Genomic DNA, 19914 nt, shown 5'->3' with positions numbered 1-19914 from the left:
TTCCAAACGGGAATTTAAAGGAAAAATCATTTTAGTTGAAAAAAAAAAAAAGGGTTATGTAGCCATCAATTCCATAGGAACTCCATTCTGATTGTGTGATGTGTTTTCTGAAGAGGTAGGGTACACTGATCAAGGAAAGTATCCGCCATATTGATTTTTAAAAACTCTTTAAGTGACAGGCTGCCTGGGACATGGCAGTCTTGCTGCCCCCAAGAGGACTTTTCTCTCTCCTTTCTTTAACAACTTCACTGGTCCCAGCCATCAGCTTACCCCCCACCCCCAAGCACAAGCATGGTGCACAGCAGGGTCTCAAGATTCTGCCAAGAACATCTTGCCATGATTGGATAGGAATCCCAGATAAAAATGCAAACCTTTGATTTGTTCACTTTGACATCCCTGAAAGTTGAATCACCATTGGAACAAAAGCTAAGAGAGTTAAGACAAAATACAGAAGGATGTAACCAACAATTCTGTGCAAAATAGAATTTGACTTTTCATAAGAAAGAAGAATTTATTCACTCAAGACTAAAAGCTAAAGGCCTGGGAACTGAAGCGGAATCAGGTCAAAAAGCGACATTGAATGTGGAAGAAATGGCTGACTTTTACAAGGAATTTTTAAGTAAAAATTTTCAGAAACACATGTTTTATAACAGAGACTGGCACGGCCTAATTTTGCCATCGCCTTCTTCATGGGGAGAATGGCCCTGGAGAGGATTTGGAACAAACTTAGATTGAAACAAAAGAAGACCAGAGCGCACCTGACCCACCCACCTGGTGTCTGAGTTTCTACGAAAAGTGGCTGGTTTGGGAGCTCATTTTATGAGGGCTCTAAAAAGCTGTAAGTGGGGGCACCTGGGTGGCTCAGTTGGTTAAGCGTCTGCCTTTGGCTCAGGTCATGATCCTGGGGTCCTGGGATCGAGCCCTGCCTCCGGGTCCCTGCTCAGTGGGGAGTCTGTTTCTCCCTCTGACCCTCCCCCATCTCATGTTCTGTCTCTCTCTCTCTCTCTCAAATAAATAAATAAGATCTTTAAAAAAAATAAAAATAAAAAGCTGCAAGTGATCTGTGAAAACCTCTAAGTCCCACACCTTCATTATGCAGGCTCCTTCGCTTATGTCGGCACAGGCTGGGCTGGGAGAATGTGGGTCCTGGTGAGCCATGGGCCATGTGACTCTGTCCTGACTGTGGGTTCCCAAGCTGGCTCTTGTTCCGGGTGTGACATTAAATAGAGTCCAAGTACTAAGAAAAAAAAATTCTTAAATGACATACAAAATATGGAAAAGCTCACAGGAAGGAAGACTATTCTATCAAGATCCTAAAAAGGCTATCTTAACTGCAATTTTGAGTCTGGAGAATGGAGCTAATGCTAATGCTTATCCAAAAAATGTAGTCAGTTTAGTGTTTCTATGTCTGTATTTAATAAATTCCTTGCTCCAACATATAGTAATTCCAAATCAGAGCCAAGTATATTTATCCCAAAGAATTTTCAATGTAACCTCTAATCTAGCTTAGTTCTCAGTGCCTTTGATTTCTTACTGTATGATGTTGATATATTTTTATTATATTCATAACAATAGCTAACATTTATTGAGGGACTTACCATGTGTGGGGTAGTATACTTTATAATGCATTTATTTTTAAAATAGCAACTAATATTATCCCCATAATTCAGATACATTTATTCATTTAACACATTTTTATTGTTCTTTACTATGTACCAGGCACAGAGGATAGAGCAATTAATAAAAAAGGCAAAGTTTCTGCCCTGAGAGAACATTCATTCTGGTGGGCGAGATGAACATGGAAGGAACAAATACGTATATTATTTTGGTGGGTCGTAAGAATGTTCCTTGCAGATGTCCAACAACATTATTGACCAAGGGCCCCAGTTCTGGTGCACTGTGACCTCCATCACTTCATTCGGGCCTAGGCTGCCTTCCAGTCTGTTCCCAGCCGATGACTGACTGTGACAGGGACACTAAGGCAGAACCGCTTCAGGGAAACACAGGGCCTCTCCTGCAGGTGACTTTGGCTCAAGGATCCTCCAACAGCTGCACTGCATCTTCCCTCGACTGCATGCTAGTGTGGAACAAGTCAGTGCGGAACAGTCAGGAACAAGAGACTCCGTGAAGTCTCTTGGCTCTCCCAGCCCTCTGGACTCCTTCCCCCTTTTCACTTTGAGGGCATTTTTCCTAATACAATTTTTTCAGATTTAACCCCATCTTGACATCTGCTTCTCAGAGGACCCAGACTAACATATTATGTTAGGGAGTAACAAGTGCTATTTTAAAAAAGCACAATAATGGACACCTGGGTGGCTCATTCGGTTAAGTGTCCGACTCTTGATTTCGGCTCGGGTCATGATCTCAGGGTCGCAAGATCAAGCCCCTCATCTGCATGGGATTCTCCCCCTCACCCCCCGCTTGTGCGCACGCTCTCTCTTTCTCAAATAAATAAATAAAATCCTTAAAAAAAAAGCACAATAAGGTGTTAGAAATATATGCTTTGGATTAAGGATGGTCAGGGAAGGTCTCAGGCAGAGGTAGCACTTGAGTCACATAAAGAATTGGAGAAAACGGATTTACAGAGTGAAGTGAATTGCTTGAGAGTACATCGCTGATTTGTGGTAGATCAGCCCCCAGCTGGCACCTTCAAAATGACCGCTTTTATGTTATCATCTGTAAGTACGTGATGATACAGAAGATGTACTGAGAGTATCTGTTTGGGGGGCAATTCACATCAGACAGTTGTGTACATGTAGAATTAGAAGTACTTCAAAAGGTATGAGGAGAAACCTGCAGAAAGCACTAAATGACACAATTAATTCCTGCCCAGGCTAGCGTGTACTTCCTTTCAGCCTGCTCCATTCTGGCATTCCTTTTTTGCCCCTTTCATTTATATTTATTTTGCTAGTGCTGCAGCTTCTATACTAGTTCTTCAATCAGCAGTTTTAAAATAGGGTATGACACTGAATTTATCTTTTTTCCTTCTGACTTTTTCCGGTCCTGTTTCCTGAAACATCTCCATCCCCTATAGTGCCTAAGCTGTCACTGAAATGTGTTTCAAAATATAACACAGTAAAATATAACACAGTACAGAAAAATAAGCACATTCTTTTTGGAACTGAACCATAACCTCTTAAAATTAGCATTTTCCCCCCGTCTGCCCATATGGACCAAATATTCCTATTGATGTCACATTATATTGAGAAAGCAGAAAAAGTTTCTATTCCTGGATTGAAATCCAGCCCTTCTATCTAAGGAATTCAAATAGAGACACACCCTGTTCTTTATCTGATAACACTCCAGCTTCAGCCCTGGAAATCTTTACACAATTTTACTTATTTTTTTTCTTGGCTCTGGAAAGTTGAACTTTTTAAAGTATTATAATTTTCCAAAGACTTGTTGATACATTGGTGAAGTGCTTTGATCAGTAGATTCCCCTTGCTTGTTCTCTGAGCAGAAGCTGTCACTCTTCCACCTTTCATAGAAAGCAAACCACTCTTCTTCCTACAGAATAGAGCATGTGGAGGTCGAAAGTATTTTTCATAAGAAAAGAAGCATTCAAAGCAATACTTCCCTAAGCTTAATAAAAAGCAGTTGTGGCTGAGAAACTGCAATGATGTCATGTAAGTTTTATCTTGCCTAAGCAGCAGAGTGAGGAAATTCCAGAATTAATAAGTCTGCTGGTACAGCTGTGCCCTGAGTTGGAAAGTTCAGGATGTTCTTTTCATACTCACGACTGGACATTTTGCTCCACATTAGCCTTTGCAAGAATAATTGGCTCCCTCCATTTCCAAGCTGCTAAAACATTTATAAATGGATCTATTTAGAAAATGTAAAAGTTTAAATGGATTCAATAAATGGTCACTTAGACTCAAAATTATTGTTTATATTTGCCTTGATTCTGTAATGACCTGTAATTAGTTATTTTTAATTATCAAGTGCCTTTGAATAGTGAGTTAAGAAATGGAAAATCCTAACTTTGAGAAATGATTGAAGGGAGTAGAGTTAAAAACCGAGAATGGTCTTTTTAACCATAGCTCTAGTTATTAATGTGGCTCTAGTTATTATCTAGAGAACAATTGGCCAGCTGATCATCAGGAAATTGGCTTACATAAAATAGGAGATATAATTTCATGATCCGGAAGTCTGTTGAACAGTATAATGGAAATTGAGAGAGTTCTGTCTAGTTTTGTAAAGTAGAAAATATTTTCCTTTAAAGGAATGGCTTTGGTGTATTATCACACTAGATGATTTCTTTCAACCTTACAGTACCTAAGTGTCATGCACTCCTTTCCTTTCTTTCCTCTTCTTTCCTCCTTTGCCTCTGCAGGGGAAAGAAAAGGAAGATGCACGATGCTGAGGAGAAATGAGCAAATTTAATCAGAGTTCGCTTTTGTGGTTCTCAAATTTCAAAATTAAACATGCATGTTGCTTGTTTTATTGAGTTCACATTCAATATAGCCTGATAGAGCAGGCTTCTCTGATCATGAGTGCCTGAGTGACTTTGGAGGGGGTCTCTGAATTTGTCCAGTTTATAGCTGTATTTGCCTCAAACTAAGATAATGGAGATTTATTCTTATTTTGTCTAATGTAAAAAAATAGCTTAAGGCTGAATTTTATTCTGAAAGAGAAGATAAACAATGCCAAGCATATATTTTAGAGCCAGACTTACCAAGTTCTCCTAGAATTAAGCAAATCACCTTAGTTCTCTAAGGCTCAATTTTCTTATATAATATTGAGATTATTTCTAATACATTCCTCACAGGATAATTATGCAAATAAAATATTACAAATATATGTTAAGAAGCCTTTATAAAACCATGAGTACAGTGCCTGGCATTTAATAGTCCATCAATGAAAGTTATTTTTATTCTTTTACTTTTTCTTTTAATTTTCTTTCTCCTTTATTCCATTTTTCATGTATACAAATATGACTGGAAAAGATATCACAGATTTTCTGCTGTTCTAAATAGACTCTCATATTTCTTCAGACTTGGAAAAATTTAGCTGTTTTTCAGGGCAATGGAAACCTATTCAAAATTCCTTTCAAATTCTCGATTGTGTAGCAACCAGAGTATGACATTTTGGCATTTCTAAAGGTGTCAGACAGCTGAGCTAAAATTAATACACACTTCCAGGAAAGGAAGAAATACAATAGTGAACAGAGAGTTATTCCATCATTTTCTATCCAATCTTAAAAAAAAAAAACAAAAAACTTAAGATTTTCCCTTTTTAAATACTCCTTTATGGGAGTTGCAGAGCTGGGAGTATTGTTCTTTAGCTAGCATATTTAATCGCTGGGCCCCCTTTCGGTGGTTGACAGAATGGTGACATTGAGCATACAGTTTAATTACTTGGAGATGGTTGAAATCAGGCAATAAAATTTCAATTTAATGAGAAATGATAACTCATTTCAAACTGCTAATAAAAACTAAATGATTTCTTCATAATACATAATAGAATATGACTAATTTTTATTTTTAAAACATTAAAAATGGACCAAAAAATGGCATGATGGGAGCCTTATATCTAGTTTATCACAGATGCCAATGTTATTATTTTAAAACAGATAAACACCAAAACTTAAATAAAACTAAGTTATCTTAAAGATATATTTTAAATTATACAAATTCTCTATAATTTCAGTATGTATTAATACAATACTTTGATATTGCTGCTTTCTAGAGATTGCATTTTTTCATTAGCAGTTTTTAAAAAAATTTCTCTGCTTACAAGACTAGAGGATGATTAGAACAACCACCAATTCCAACACTGAATACACAGATTCTTTTGTAAATATGTAATGTTGTTATGTGGCATTTTCTTTATGATCCATTCTCCTTCCTAAACTTAGTCTGGTGCATAGTTTTCTGTGACTGAGGCATTCCTTCTCTGGCATAAACATCTATCACAGAACTCTCAACTGAATTAAAATGGAAAAAATTGATACTTACTTCTTACCAGCTCTATGCTATCTACTCCCTCCATATTTTAAGACAGATCTATAACTTTATATTAGTTTGAGCCTTGTATATGAATATGTTCACATATCTCATGATTGATGTGTGCTACGTTGCTTTCAGATGCTTTTGTACTCTTTCATTTCTTGTTTTTGTTTGCATTTTATAACATATACTCCCAAGTATTTATGGACTAAGTAGACTTTAAAGTTTCAGCAAAAAAAAAAAAAAAAAAAAAGTGCTGCTAATTCAAATCATACATCTCTCTCTCATGTATATATATTTAGATTTAGATGTATATAAGCATGTATTTTATTTGTTATTACTCCTCTAAAATGCATACATAAAGTCAAACCTAATCAACACACAGCTTTGGGATTTATGGAGCTTGAATTCCAAGTACACCCTGGCCATTAAGACAAGTATGATGTTCGTTGAGTCATTGTCCCTCTGTCTGCTTGACTTAATGCTAAATGAATATAGTAACCCAACTGAACTTTGGAGAATGTCATTGGAATAGTTACCTAGTGATTCAAAGCTGGTCAAAAAATACAAGCAGTTTAGATTCTAAGAATGACTAATGAAAAGTCTTTATCCAGACATGCTGTTTTATCCCGGTCACCAGAAAGGAACCCTTTCCAACCCTTTTCTCCATCAATTTTGTTTGTATATCAGCTTCCATAGCTTTCATCCCTTAAAGAAAACTCCAAATGAGTCTAAATATCTTGCACTGCATTTTAATTCTAGATTCCACTTGAAAAACTTATTCAAAAATAGCTCATATTAAAGGAAAAGAAGATAAAAGCTTTTGGTGCCAGTTACTCTTCTGGACTTTCTCAGCGAAAAGGCTGGATTGTTTAGATCAGGTGAAAACAAAATTATGAATAAAGACAAGTGAGTTGAAAGTTTTTAAAACAAGATTTCGAATTGTTTATTAGTGTTTGATCTGAGATTGAATTTAAATGTGATAAAAGGAAAATTGCTAAATTGCTATTAAATTATTGCTACTAATGAAGAGTGTAAGTGGCTTTGCCAGTAAGTAGAATAATAAAACAGCAACATTTATGTTTAGAGGGTTTTGTGGCAAATACAACTTTCTTTTCATAGGTCTTCTGTTTCTGGGACAGTGGTATCCTCTGTAGGCTCAGTTGTTATCACTATAGGAATATTCTCCGATATCCATCCCTTTGGAGTCCTATTAAAGGACCGTCTGCCAGAAAGAGGATTGGCAAAAACCATAAACCTGGGATCTGTTAGAAGTAGTAGCTCAAAATCTGGAACCTTGAATTTAACCATTTTTGATGCTTTTTCAAAACCTCCAAATGGGGTGGCAACTCTGTGGGAAGTGAAAAGAAAAAGAATATGTTAGTTAATTTTCAAATTTACTTGCCAGAAAATAGAAAACAATTTAATTCGTGATTCTATGGGCATGTTGTTATATTATATTCTTAGTACAATTTTCAGTTTTTGATCTTTGAGGCAAGCATTTTTATTTAAGGACCATGCTTTTATGATAAAACAGATATTTGTTAATTCATTGGTATGAAGTCCCTTTGTATGTACTCTTAGTTTGGGACTAAACTAATCTATTCTATACCCTGAGCTCATTGAAAACATTTCTTGCCTTTGTGTCTTTGCTAACATGTTTTCCCCGCTTAGATATTTCCTCCCTTCCTTCCTTCCACCTGTGTATGTCTTGTGGCCTTTAAGTTCCAACTTCCTCTCAATTATCCCAGCTTGCGTGCTGTAGTTTAGCCAAATTCCTATAGCATGCATTGTTTTATGTCAGTCATTTGGTGCTTATGATATGACACTTGGCTTTTTTTTATAATATGATTTGGTCTGAGTTTGTTTTTTCGTAATATGGTTTGGTATAATTTGTGAATCATAAAGTCTTTGAAGGCAAGAAGTGTGTCTTTTGCATCTTTCTATCTCCACTTCAAAGACCTCAAAATTCTATTTTTCTTTTGAATAAAGTCCAACTTCTTATCTTGGCATTCAAGTCCCCACATAACATTCCAGCTTTCTTTGATTTAGCCATTAATTTATTTATTCATTCAGCACCAGACATTTCTAAGTGTTAGGGATGGAACAGGGAACAGTGCAGTCAAAGTTTGAGCTCTTATATTCTTTTTTTTTTTAAGAGTGATAAAGCATGCATGCATGGGGTGGGGGGAAGGGCAGAAGGAGAGGGAGAGAATAAGCAGACTCTACACTGATGTGGGGCTGGATCTCACAACCCTCAGATCATGACGTGAGCTGAAATCAACAGTCAGATGCCTAGCCAACTGAGCCACCCAGGCGCCCCACGCTCTTATACTCCAATGAAGACAGACAATAAAAAAATAAACATATAGACAAAACATCTGATAGTAATGAGAACTATGCAGAAAATTAAAATAGTATAATCCACTAGGGCATAGATGAATGACTAGCTAGTTGGGGAAGACTTCTCTGAAGAGGTGACATTTAAACAATCATCTGATGGTGAGAAGTTAGCCATGGGCAGTACAGCTGAAACACATCAGCATTTCAGGCACAGAGAGTAGGTGATGCAAAGAATCTAAGGCAGAGGTATTGTCGATGTGTTCAGGAAAAGAAAGAAGGCTTATGTTGGTAGACATGTAGGTAAAGGTTGATAGAAGAGAGGACAGAGAGGTGGATTGTATGGGACTTTGTCCAAGTAAGGAATATGAATTTCATTCTAAGTGTGAAGGGCAACACTGTAAAATGTTCAGCAGGGGAGTAATGTAATCTGATTAAATTTTTGGAAAGGTTACTCTGGCTGCTGTTACTCTGGGAATAGATTGTAAGAGGACAAGAGTGGAAGGAGAGAAGATATTGTGGCAATTCAAGTGAGAAATGATGGTGGCTTGGATTTCAGGTGTTTTCCATGAAGATGGAAAGAAGTAGGTGGTTTCAGGATGGGTTTTGGGAGTAGAGTCAACAGGATTTTCTGGTAAAATGGATAAAAACTGTCAAAGAAATATAGAAATCAAGGATTAGTTGTACATTTAGAGTTTTAGCAACTGGCTGGTGGAAGACAGAGAGGAACAGGTTTGGTGTGTGGGTGGAAAACAATTTTGACATCCCAGTAGACAGGTCAATCATTTGTTTGCCCTGTTCTTTTTTTATGCCTCCTTCATTCCAGCCAAATTGAATGCACGGCTTACTCTTCTCCTTTATGCTCTCCTACCTTTAGTCATACTCTTTTTTCTCTGTTGGAGTACTCTGACACTTACTACTACATTTCTAAGTCTCCTTTACGTTATAACTTTAAGTTCTAATTTGCACTTCCAAATCACCTTTAAGTTATTTAAGTTCTAAGTATGTTATTTAAGTAACATATGTAGCTTTCTTCTTGAAGATTTCCCTAATCTCCCACAGCCAGAAGTAAATCTTTCTCATCTAAGTTTCCATGGACTCTATTTTTACCTCCCCTGTAATCCCATTTCCTATCTTCCATTACATCCATTGATATATCTGCCTTATTTTTAATTAATTAATTTATTTTTTGCCCAACTGTACTCCAAGAGGACTGGAATTCTCTGTGACATATCTTTGTAACTCATCACAATATACTTGTATAATGCATTGTACCTAGAAGATCCTCATACACATTTGGACAATGGAACTGGGAAGACTATAGGGACTGTCCAATATAGTGGAGATTATTTTAAAGCCAGGAAGAGATCTGATTTTCTTTGTAGCTCAGTCACTCTGTGATCTTTCATGAATATCTTAATTTTTGTGTGACAATAGTGAGAGACCATGGAGTCTGATTAAGTAAGGAGACAGTGATTGATGGACTCTGAAATATGGGATGGCTTTGACATGTGGAGCTGAAGTATTATTGAATAAAAGTTGAAAGGTAAAGATACAATGTGATGGGGGGGTGCTTGAAATTGAGATTTTTGAAGGCAACACAGGTATTGGTAATGACAAACTTTAAGAAAAGCCAAGAGTGCATGTATTGCATGGAGCACTGGGTGTTATATGCAAACAATGAATCATGGAACACTACATCAAAAACTAATGATGTACTGTATGGTGACTAACATAACATAATAAAAAAAGAAAAAAGAAAAAAAAAAAAGCCAAGAGTGGCTGAGGTGGGATTGAGAAAGCAGTCCTTAAAATGAGACAGTCAAAGACTTGAAAGGGTGATGAGTTCATTAAATCATATGTGGATAGTGAAGCTACCAAGAAGTATGACAGGAATCGTCCTGGGGAGGAAGACAGGGAGCCAGACACTAAAATCCTCAGTGAAGGGAACATCCACAGAGTAGATGGAAGATCTCAACAATGGCTGAACAGATGGTACATGGTGTCACATGGTATAGAATCTCTGTCTTGTTTCCCATAGTCTTCTTGTCTTCCTCTAATTTGCTCCTCTCTGAAGAGCAGTATGTTTTATTTTCTATTGCATCTGTTTTCAGGATAACTGACCTGATGATATTTCCCCCAAATTGCTGTGGAAGATATGGATAATAACAAGTCACTGATTGGTGCAGTAACCTCAGTCCAAGGTAGTACTTAGCAATCGTATCAGTAAAGACTTTCACATCCAGGGCCTAAAACCATTACTCTGGAGGTAAAAGAGATCAGTTTAGAAAAGAAATTGAAGAACTTAGATTCTCATTTCAGGTCCTTTATGATTATTAAACTTCAGAAGGCATAGTAATGATTAAAGCTATTGTTTATTGACTAGGTACTAATATAACAGACCCCTTTTTTACATGCTTCTCAAACTATTGGTAGAGGAGTCACATGGGGGTCTTGTTAAAGAGCAAACACTAATTCAGTCAGTCTAGTGTGTGTCCTGAGATTCCACATTTCTAACCAGTTCCCAGGTAATGCCAGTACTACTGGTCTGTGGATCATACTTTGTATACAAAGGCTTTATATGATTTTTTTCATTAAATCCTCACAACCTTATAAACTGGTTCTCCTTATATCCCTATTTAATAGATGAAATAGGGACAGAGCTAAGTTGAATGACTTGCCCAAAGTCACCCAGCTATTAAGTTGTAGAAGAACCAGGATTTAAACCCAGTCAGCCTGACTCATGGGAGGCCTGTTTTTCTAGTCACTACTCTATACCACACCCCCACGAGATAATTCTTGGGGAATATGGGGCCTTATAAGATCACTTTCTAAGTAGAGCAGTGTGTTTAGGAATGTCAGCCTACCTGGGCTGTGTCTAAGGGATGTCAAACCAGGTTGCTGCCCCATTCATGATGCAAAGAGCTGATTCAATGTCCCACATTTTGTCGTTTGACTTAGTGAATTGAAGAGTCTTTATGACTCAAAGTTGATTCAGTACGTAAGTAAAACTTATCTTGGATGTCCAAGATGTCCAAGACAATAAAATGTCATTAATATTTATGTTGACCTTGTACTCTGTGATTGCACTAAATTTATTTACTAATTCTAATTACTAACCTGCTGCTTTTGAATTTCATGTGGACATAATCCTGCCATTTGTGAATAAGGATAATTTTATTTTTCCTTTCCTTCTCTTTCTGTTTATTATTGTTTCATTGTCTAGCAGGGGTCAAAAAACAACTTCTTTGTCTGAAAATGTGTAAGTATGTTTTCATTTTAACTTTTACCTTTAAAGAATATTTTCACTGGATATAGAATTAAAGGCTGGCAGTTATTTATTTCATTTTTAAAGGTGTTATTCCATTGTCTTCTATAAATTCCGGTTGTCTTATTTTTACCCTTTTAAGATAGTTACCTTTTTTCCCCTGGTTTTAAGATTTTCTTTTTCTTTTTTTAAGATTTTATTTATTTATTTGAGAGAGAGAGAATGAGAGAGAGAACATGAGAGGGGCGAGGGTCAGAGGGAGAAGCAGACTCCCCGCCGAGCAGGGAGCCCGATGCGGGACTTGATCCAGGGACTCCAGGATCATGACCTGAGCCGAAGGCAGTCGCTTAACAACTGACCCACCCAGATGCCCCGTTTTAAGATTTTCTTATTGTCTTTGGTTTTCAGCAGATTTCCAGTCATGTGCCTTTGCATGGTCTACTTTACATTACCCTTCCTGGGCTGTGTAGGACTTCTTAAACCTGAACCTTGATATCTTTTGTCAGTTTTGAGAAATTCTTAGCTGTTAACTCCTCAAATATTGCTTCTGGCTAATTTTCTCTCTTATTCCCTAATGAGACTCTAATCACACATGTATATTGGCATTTTTTATTACTGTCCCAGGTGCATCTTTTGCCATTTTACTGCATTTTGAATCCTTTTTTCTGCTACAGTTTGATCATTTTCCATATCAGTTTATGAATCCTCTCTTCAGCTGTGTTTAATCTGCCATGAAATCTATTTATTTAATTTTTAAAAACATTTTTATCATTAAATACAACAGAAGTACAGAAAACCTGATAAAAATGGACAATAGCTTATTATAAAGTGAACAACCTCGTAACTACTACACATGTTAAGAGTTCCTCCAGAAAGGCTGCCTGAGTGGCTCAGTTGTTAAGCATCTGCCTTCAGCTCAGGTCATGATCCCAGGGTCCTGGGACTGAGCCCTGATCGAGCCTTGATCAAGCCCTGATCGAGCCCCGCATCGGGCTCCCTGCTCAGCGGGAAGCCTCCTTCTCCCTCTCACACTCCCCCTGCTTGTGTTCCTTCTCTAGCTGTCTCTTTCTCTGTCAAATAAATAAATAAGATCTTTAAAAAAAAAAAAAAAGAGTTCCTCCAGAAGCCCTAAATATGTCCCTGCTTAATCCCAGCCATCTCCTGACCCTAGCTGTAGTCAATATTTTGACTTTTAAGGTAATACCAATTTATAAAATATAAAAAAACCTTTCATTATATGTTAATAACCCAATTCTGTATCTCCAAATACTATGGTTTAGTTTTGCCTGTCTTTTTAAAATATCTTTTAAAACATTTTTACATTATGGAGTTTTCCTTTAATCTCTTCCTTGCATTTATTTATCGAAAATACTGGATCATTTGTCCTATAGAGTTTCCCACAGACTGAATTTTACTGATCACATTCCCTTGGTATTTTTAACATGTTTCTCTGTTCTTTGTATTTTCTATAAATTTTATATGGATCCAACCACTTAATCTTTTGACTTCTTAATTTCGTTATTACATGCATACCTCATTTTATTGTGCTTCATTTTACTGATCTTTGCAGATGTTGCATTTTTTATAAATTGAAGGTTTGTGGCAACCCTGTGTTGAGAAAGTATATTGGCCCCATTTTTCCAACAGCATTTGTTCATTTCATGTTTCTCTATCACGTTTTCATAATTCTCACAATATTACAAACTTTTCATAATTATTAAACTTGTTATCTATGACCAGTGATTATGACTTTCTGAAAGCTCGGATGATGGTTAGCATTTTTTATCAATAAAGTATATTTTAATTAAGGTAGTACATGTTGTTTTAGGCGTAACGCTATTGCATGCTTAATATTCTACAGTATAGTGTAAATATAACTTTTATATGCATTGGGAAACCAAAAACTTCATTTGACTCACTTTATTGTGGTGGTCTAGAACTGAACTTATGATATCTCCAAGTTATATCTGTATATTTTTCATTTTTGTACAATTTCCATTTGATTCTTTTTTTAAAAAAAAGATTTTATTTATTTATTTGAGAGAGAGAGCATGAGCAGGGGGAAGGGGCAGAGGGAGAGGGAGAAGCAGATTCCCCACTAAGTAGGGAGCCTGACATGGGGCTTGATCCCAGGACCCTGAGATCATGACCTGTGCTGAAGGCAGACACTTAACTGACTGAGCCACCCAGGTGCCCCTCCATTTGATTCTTTCTTTAAAAATATTTCCAATCTGCTGAAATTCTTCATCTTGTTATCTATTTTCCTGAACATATTTCTCACAATTATTTTAGAGTAGCCAAGGTTCCAATAATTTGATCTTTTGTGTGTCTGTTTCTTTTGTTTTTTATTTTTCTCTTTATTTTTAGTCATTTGGTCTTGTCTCATAGTATGCTTCATAATTTTTAATTGACTGATGAGCAAAATTGTAGAAATAATTTGAGTCTCTGAATGGTGTTCTCTTTCTTTCGGAGTTGATTTACTTTTGGCCATGGCAGGCAGTTTGACATAAAAGAGGTAATTTTTATCCAACCTAGGAAATCGTTGAGTAGGACCAGCATTTATTTTCATGAAAGCTGGTCTATTACTTGTTCACCTTTATTCCAGGGGTATAGCCTGTAAGAATCCCAACTAAAAGCTTAGAATATTTGGGCCTCTCCTCCTAGCAGACCCTATGTTCCTATTTTTGGCCTTCCCAGATTCAAGATTGTTGAAAAGTTCACTCACTTTCTCTGCTTATTAGTTGTTGCCAATAAATCAGCAAAATGCCTTAACAGGGAAAAGTGGTACGAAATGTTGTGTTTACATCTCTAAATTTACCTCATGTCTAGCTTGGCCCTTAAGTCCTTATTTCCTTGATAGCTTTTCAAACACTTTATAATAACTAGCTTTTCTAGTTATTTTTGTGAAATTATTCTAATATAAACTAGTAGCTGGAAATGGATTTCCATTTCCTACCTATGTAACTTTTTATAGACTCCTTTATTTAGCAAGCATTCAAGGCAAAGATATGGTTACACTGTTTAATTGTTTGTTAAGTAAGCTTTTAGAGCATTGTATGCAAGAGACAAGGCCTCAAATTTTGTGTAGCCAGGTACATATACTTTAAGGGCAAAAAGACTCTTAAAGCTCCCTGTTTGGGATTGCCTACGTATCATTATATTTTGTTTCATCTGTTATTTAACAATGATAAAGAATCTAAGAATATTGCAGCATTATTTACAATAGCCAAGATACGGAAGCAGCCCAAGTGTCCCTCAGTAGGTGAATGGATAAAGAAGATGTGGTATATATTCCACTGGAATATACACAATATAATACTACTCAGCCATAAAAAAAGGATGAGATCTTTTGACAACATGGGTGGACCTAAAGTTAATTTCACTTATGCCAAGTGAAATCAGTCAGAGAAAAATATCATATGATTTCGCTTATATGTGGAATCTAAAAAAACAAAACGAATGAACAAATAAACAAAAAGCAGAATCAAACTTACAAATACAGAGAACAAACTGATGGTTGCCAGTGGGGAGGGGAATTGGGAGCATGGGCAAAATGGGTGAAGGAGAGCAGGAGATACACGTTTCTAGTTATAGAATGAATGTCATGTGAATAAAAGTACAGCATAGGAATATAGTCAATAGTATTATAATAGCGCTGTATGGTGACAGATGGTAGCTACACTTGTGAGCACAGCATAATGTACAGAGAGGCTGAAGCACTATGTTGTACACCCGGAACTCATGTAACATCTTGTGTCAACCATACTCAAATTTTCTTTAAAAATTGATCAGTGCTTATTTACTGTCTCATAAAATCAGCGCAATGACTAAAATATTGGCATATCTGTATGAAATGACATTTGTACCCACTGAAATAATAATGAAATGTACATTGACTTATACCAAACTATGTTCATAAAAAAGAATCTAAGAATCTGTAATATTGATTAACATTAAGCTCTGAAGTTTTTATTTATATATCGATGTGTATATAAAAAGAAATAAAATTTTCTCAAGTAAAGGAGAAGTATTAACAGGTTAACTTCTCTTTTTCTCTCTCTCACTGAAATAGCACTGACTTGGTATTTATTCAAACAATAGGCATCTCTTGATAGCCAACCCAAACATACGAGTGTATTGTAAAACTGGAAGCAAGCCGCTCAGCAGGCATGGGGTAGGAAAGCCACAAGATACACAAGAAGTCACATAGCATCTCTAAAGCACTAATCTCAAAAACAAGCCTCAAGTATTCCATTATTTTCCATTTTCCCTTAGTGTTTAACTTTTTATAATTTTCTACATGGTCGTTTTGGAAAAAAGTTATTAGAATGGCCCTCCAATCCCCTTTCCCAGACATTCCTCAATCTCTCCTTAAATTCTATGGTATACCTCATTTATTCAATAGATGTAATACTAATACTATTAGCATTACTAATTAGTAATAGTATTAGGTGAAATCCTAGTAGATCTATTACTAATAATAGACATATTAATATTCCCACTATAGTAGTGTGTGAAAACTAACATTCCAATAGTATAATAATTTTAAAAGTACTAAAGAAGATCACTATTTAAATCCAGGCTTTGTGGTATTCTTTTGTAAGTCAAAGACTTACTCCTTAATTTATTAATTTTCAAATGAATAGTCATTAAGCAGCCTATAAATTAGGAATACTTTTCTGTGGTGCCAAACAGCATACTGGAGATACTTAATTATTTATTTATTTATTTTAGAGAATGTGTGTGTGAGCGGGGGGGATGGGGGGTGGGGGGGCGGGGAGGGCAGAGGGAGAGAGAGAGAGAATCTTAAGCAGGCCCCATGCTCAGCACAAGCCTGACACGGGGCTGGATCTCCTTATCCTGAGATCATGACCTGAGCCGAACTCAAGAGTTGAGCATTCAACTGCCTCAGTCATCCAGGCGCCCCATACTAAAAATACTTTACTCTAAAATGAAAATTAAACGATCAAAGAATGGATTATGAGACCATTAAAAATATATCTAAAATATCCATGGAATTTATTAAAATTGGGTAACAGGGAGAAATAGATATCTATTGTGAGTATTATCATGCAGATATTATTTGGCAATATTTTTAGTAGCATACGTTTTGGTTTATACATATGCTGGAGTCTTGGGCCACAAATCCTTAAATTACCTTTAATCTGGTTTAAAAAATGTAAATTGGAGCCTGGAGTTACACAGTAATTCTCATAGTCATATATGTAAATTATTTCTGAAATTCTTGAATAGCGCTGTCATTCGAATCAACACATAAAAACTAATATCAACTTTTGAATGAGAAATCATTACTAATTAAAAAAAATTTTTAATAAAATTTTTTAATCAAAATATTTTTTAAAACATTTAATAATGTGGCAGATAATCTTGATGTTGTGATAGTTCCTGAATCATTTCCTTCATTTTTGTACTAAAAAAAACAAGGCTTGCCATATTAGTAATATTGCAAAAATCAGTCCTTGCCTAGGCTTAGGAGTTATCCTATATGGCTATTTTGAGTCTATTCTTAAAAGAAAATGTCTTTTTCTACCAGAGAATTCAGTTCTCCATACCACAATATAAAATCCTCGGTATTACATGCCAACAGTGTCACCCAGGATAATTGGATTACCTGTTAAAGCTCCTGTAATCAGGCAGTTCTACCTTTCCTTCAGGCTTGAAAAATTTAGGGTATAAAGCCTCTAAAAGCTCCGGATCATCGCTAATGGCCTGTTCCCAGGGCGACTGATAGTACTTAGGGACAGCCGTGGTGTTGAACTTCTCAGGAGGAATTTCCTTAAGTGGTCCAGAATATCCTTTGGAAAAATATAGCAAGAATAAATAAATACAGAGTGCCTAGGAGTTACTGAACTCCACCTAACATTTTACCATGTTTAATTTTCCAAGTGGGGGTGAATTTATGAAGAATGCATCCTTTCTATGATCTCTCAGAAAAGAGTAGTCTGAAACTGTAAGACATTTTTAACCCCTTTACACTTACAGAATTTTCCAAAGAAACCACTTTTCTCAATGTTTAGTTATACCAAATCATACAGTTATTTCTTCCTTGATTATCTTAGTATGTGTTTGTTCAGTGAAACTATTCATTTAATTTCGAAAAATTGTTTCCCTTATGTTAATTTATAGTAGGCTTTAGATACCATAGTGAATGAATTAAGTTAAAAATATATATTGAGTGTCTACTGTGGTCTAGGTGCTGGGGAAGGAGCAGTGAAGACAAAATCTCCCTCTTCTGGGGGCTGATTCAGTAGAGGTAATATTTAGGTCTTGTCTATCTTAAATTGCTGAGTGATCTGCAAACCATTAAAACTTCAAAATGGTGAAGTAACTTGTTTCCATTGCCTTAATCAGGCCCCAGTCTTATTCCCTGATGTGCCGATATCCCATGTTTACTTTGTTCCTGAAGATTTCTTACCTAACTTTTCTGCTTCTAGTCTCACCTCAACTTCTTCTGGGAACTGGAAAGTTTTTGTAAGTGCCATTTAAAAATCACACAAATTTCTGGCATCAACTTTAAACTGTTTTCACATGCATCAAGTGACATTCTTCAAGTATTCAAAAGCAGCTGTGTACTCTCCATCTACACCATTGTACTACCTCATTGTGTCTTTTGCATAATTCTCTTTTCCACGATGTCAAAACCCTTTACCATTTGATCACTCTTACTTTTAGGTTTTTCTGATGCTCTTTCTCGTCTCTAAAATGTTTTCTATTTTCTCCTGTCCAATCATGCCTATCCTTTCTTTACACTAAAGAGTTTATCTCCTCCAAAATATCTTGCTGATAATGCTACCTCTAGGCAGTTATTTGTTTGCAGTAATTTAATTTTCTTTTGATTGCCTCCAGTATCTCATGGTAGTCTCTTCTGATAGACTTCTTTTTTCTGCTTGCCACTTAGTTACTCAAAGCTCTTTTCTTATACTATACATTCTACCTAAAAAGTTCCATTTGTATTCATGGTTTTAATCATGACCTAAATATTGATCATTCTCTCTCTCTTTTTTAATCTCCAGGCCCTTCTGTTCCACCACCCATTATATTTGTCCAAATGATTATCCCCTGGCACCCTTAATAATCTGTCTAAACCTATATGTAGCCATTCTTTACTTGCTTCTTCTTTCATATTGGTTATCTTAGTGAATGCCAACACTACTCTCAGATGCCCAAGACAGAAGCATTATCCTAAACTTCCTCTCCTTCCCACAGCAAATCACTAAGTATTACCAGCTGTACTTCTTAAGGATTGCTAAAATAGTGGCTCTCAAACTTTGTTTCTGAGTCACTTTGGGCCAAATGTGTTCTTCCCTCCAGAGATTTGGCTTCAGTAAGTCTCAAGTACGGCTTGCAAATCTTAGGCAAGGGATTTGCTAACAGAACATTGGGAAAACTTGCTCTGGAAAATTCCCTCTTTCTTCATCATTTCCGTTACTACTGCCTTGTTTCAGGCCTTGACCACCTCTTGCCTGGACTTTCAGAATAGCCTTCATACTCATCCTTTAGCCCCCAATCTCTCCCCTGGACCCTCCACACTGCTGCCTGAGTGACCTTTCTAAACTGGATCATGTCATTGACCTCCCTTTCCTAGGTTGCTATAATGGCTCCCCATGACAAAAACCTAGATTACTCAGCACAGCACACATGGCCCTACCCTCATCCAGCCTCATTTCCTACCATTCTCCTCTCACATTTTTATGCCTCAGAACTTGGAGCTACTTGACACTTGTTGTGTCCCCTTATGCTTCTCTACTTGCTCCATTAGTTCCCTGTGCCTAGAATGCTCTTTCTAATTCTTGTTACCTGGAAATTCTTATTTTAAGCCTTAGATTGAGGTTACCTCTTCTATTTAGGCTTTCCTGTCTCCCCCAGGAAGCAGAGTTACTTTTCTTGCTCTTTCCATTTGTATAGTATATATAACTCCATTATCATAACTAGCACATTTTATTTCCCATTCCTTTCCTAAAAGTGATCAGATGTCAGCCATCTAGAAACTGGAAATTTTAGAATTTTATATTTTTAAAAATTCCTTGAAATCCCACTACCCTAATACAATTATTTTACCTTGGTGTATTTTTTCTCAGTTTTTTTCACCCATAAACATAATGATCACATAACTGTAATTCTAGTATACATTCTAGTATATTTTATTCCTAACCAACTTCGCTTGGAATACTTTTCAATGTTTCTACGTCATGTTTATGATCACTTTAATAAGAGTTTCATAATAACCTACTACATTAAAATATGATAAAGGGCCTAATCTTTTCACATTTTTTTTAATATTCCTGGTTTTCCAATTTCTTTTTATAGATATAATTAATAACTCTTTTCTGATATGCT

At 36.2% G+C, this 19914-nt stretch overlaps 1 protein-coding gene across 1 annotated transcript in view; it reads right to left on the bottom strand.

Moving 5' to 3' along the window:
- Nucleotides 1-6595: 6595 nt before the first annotated feature.
- Nucleotides 6596-19914, bottom strand: part of MYOZ2 (myozenin 2) — a 39814-nt gene continuing 26495 nt past the window's right edge. Inside the window, exons 5-6 of the mRNA XM_032401103.1 lie at nt 17189-17372; nt 6596-7299 (exon numbers count right to left, since the gene is read on the bottom strand). Coding sequence (XP_032256994.1) covers nt 7065-7299; nt 17189-17372 — 419 coding nt within the window. The 3' untranslated portion in view covers nt 6596-7064. The remainder of the gene's footprint in view (nt 7300-17188; nt 17373-19914) is intronic.

The sequence above is a fragment of the Phoca vitulina genome, unplaced genomic scaffold (genome assembly GCF_004348235.1).
Source record: "Phoca vitulina isolate PV1807 unplaced genomic scaffold, GSC_HSeal_1.0 scaffold3, whole genome shotgun sequence".
Taxonomy (NCBI): Eukaryota; Metazoa; Chordata; class Mammalia; order Carnivora; family Phocidae; genus Phoca; species Phoca vitulina.
This window is presented reverse-complemented; position numbering and strand designations above follow the sequence as displayed.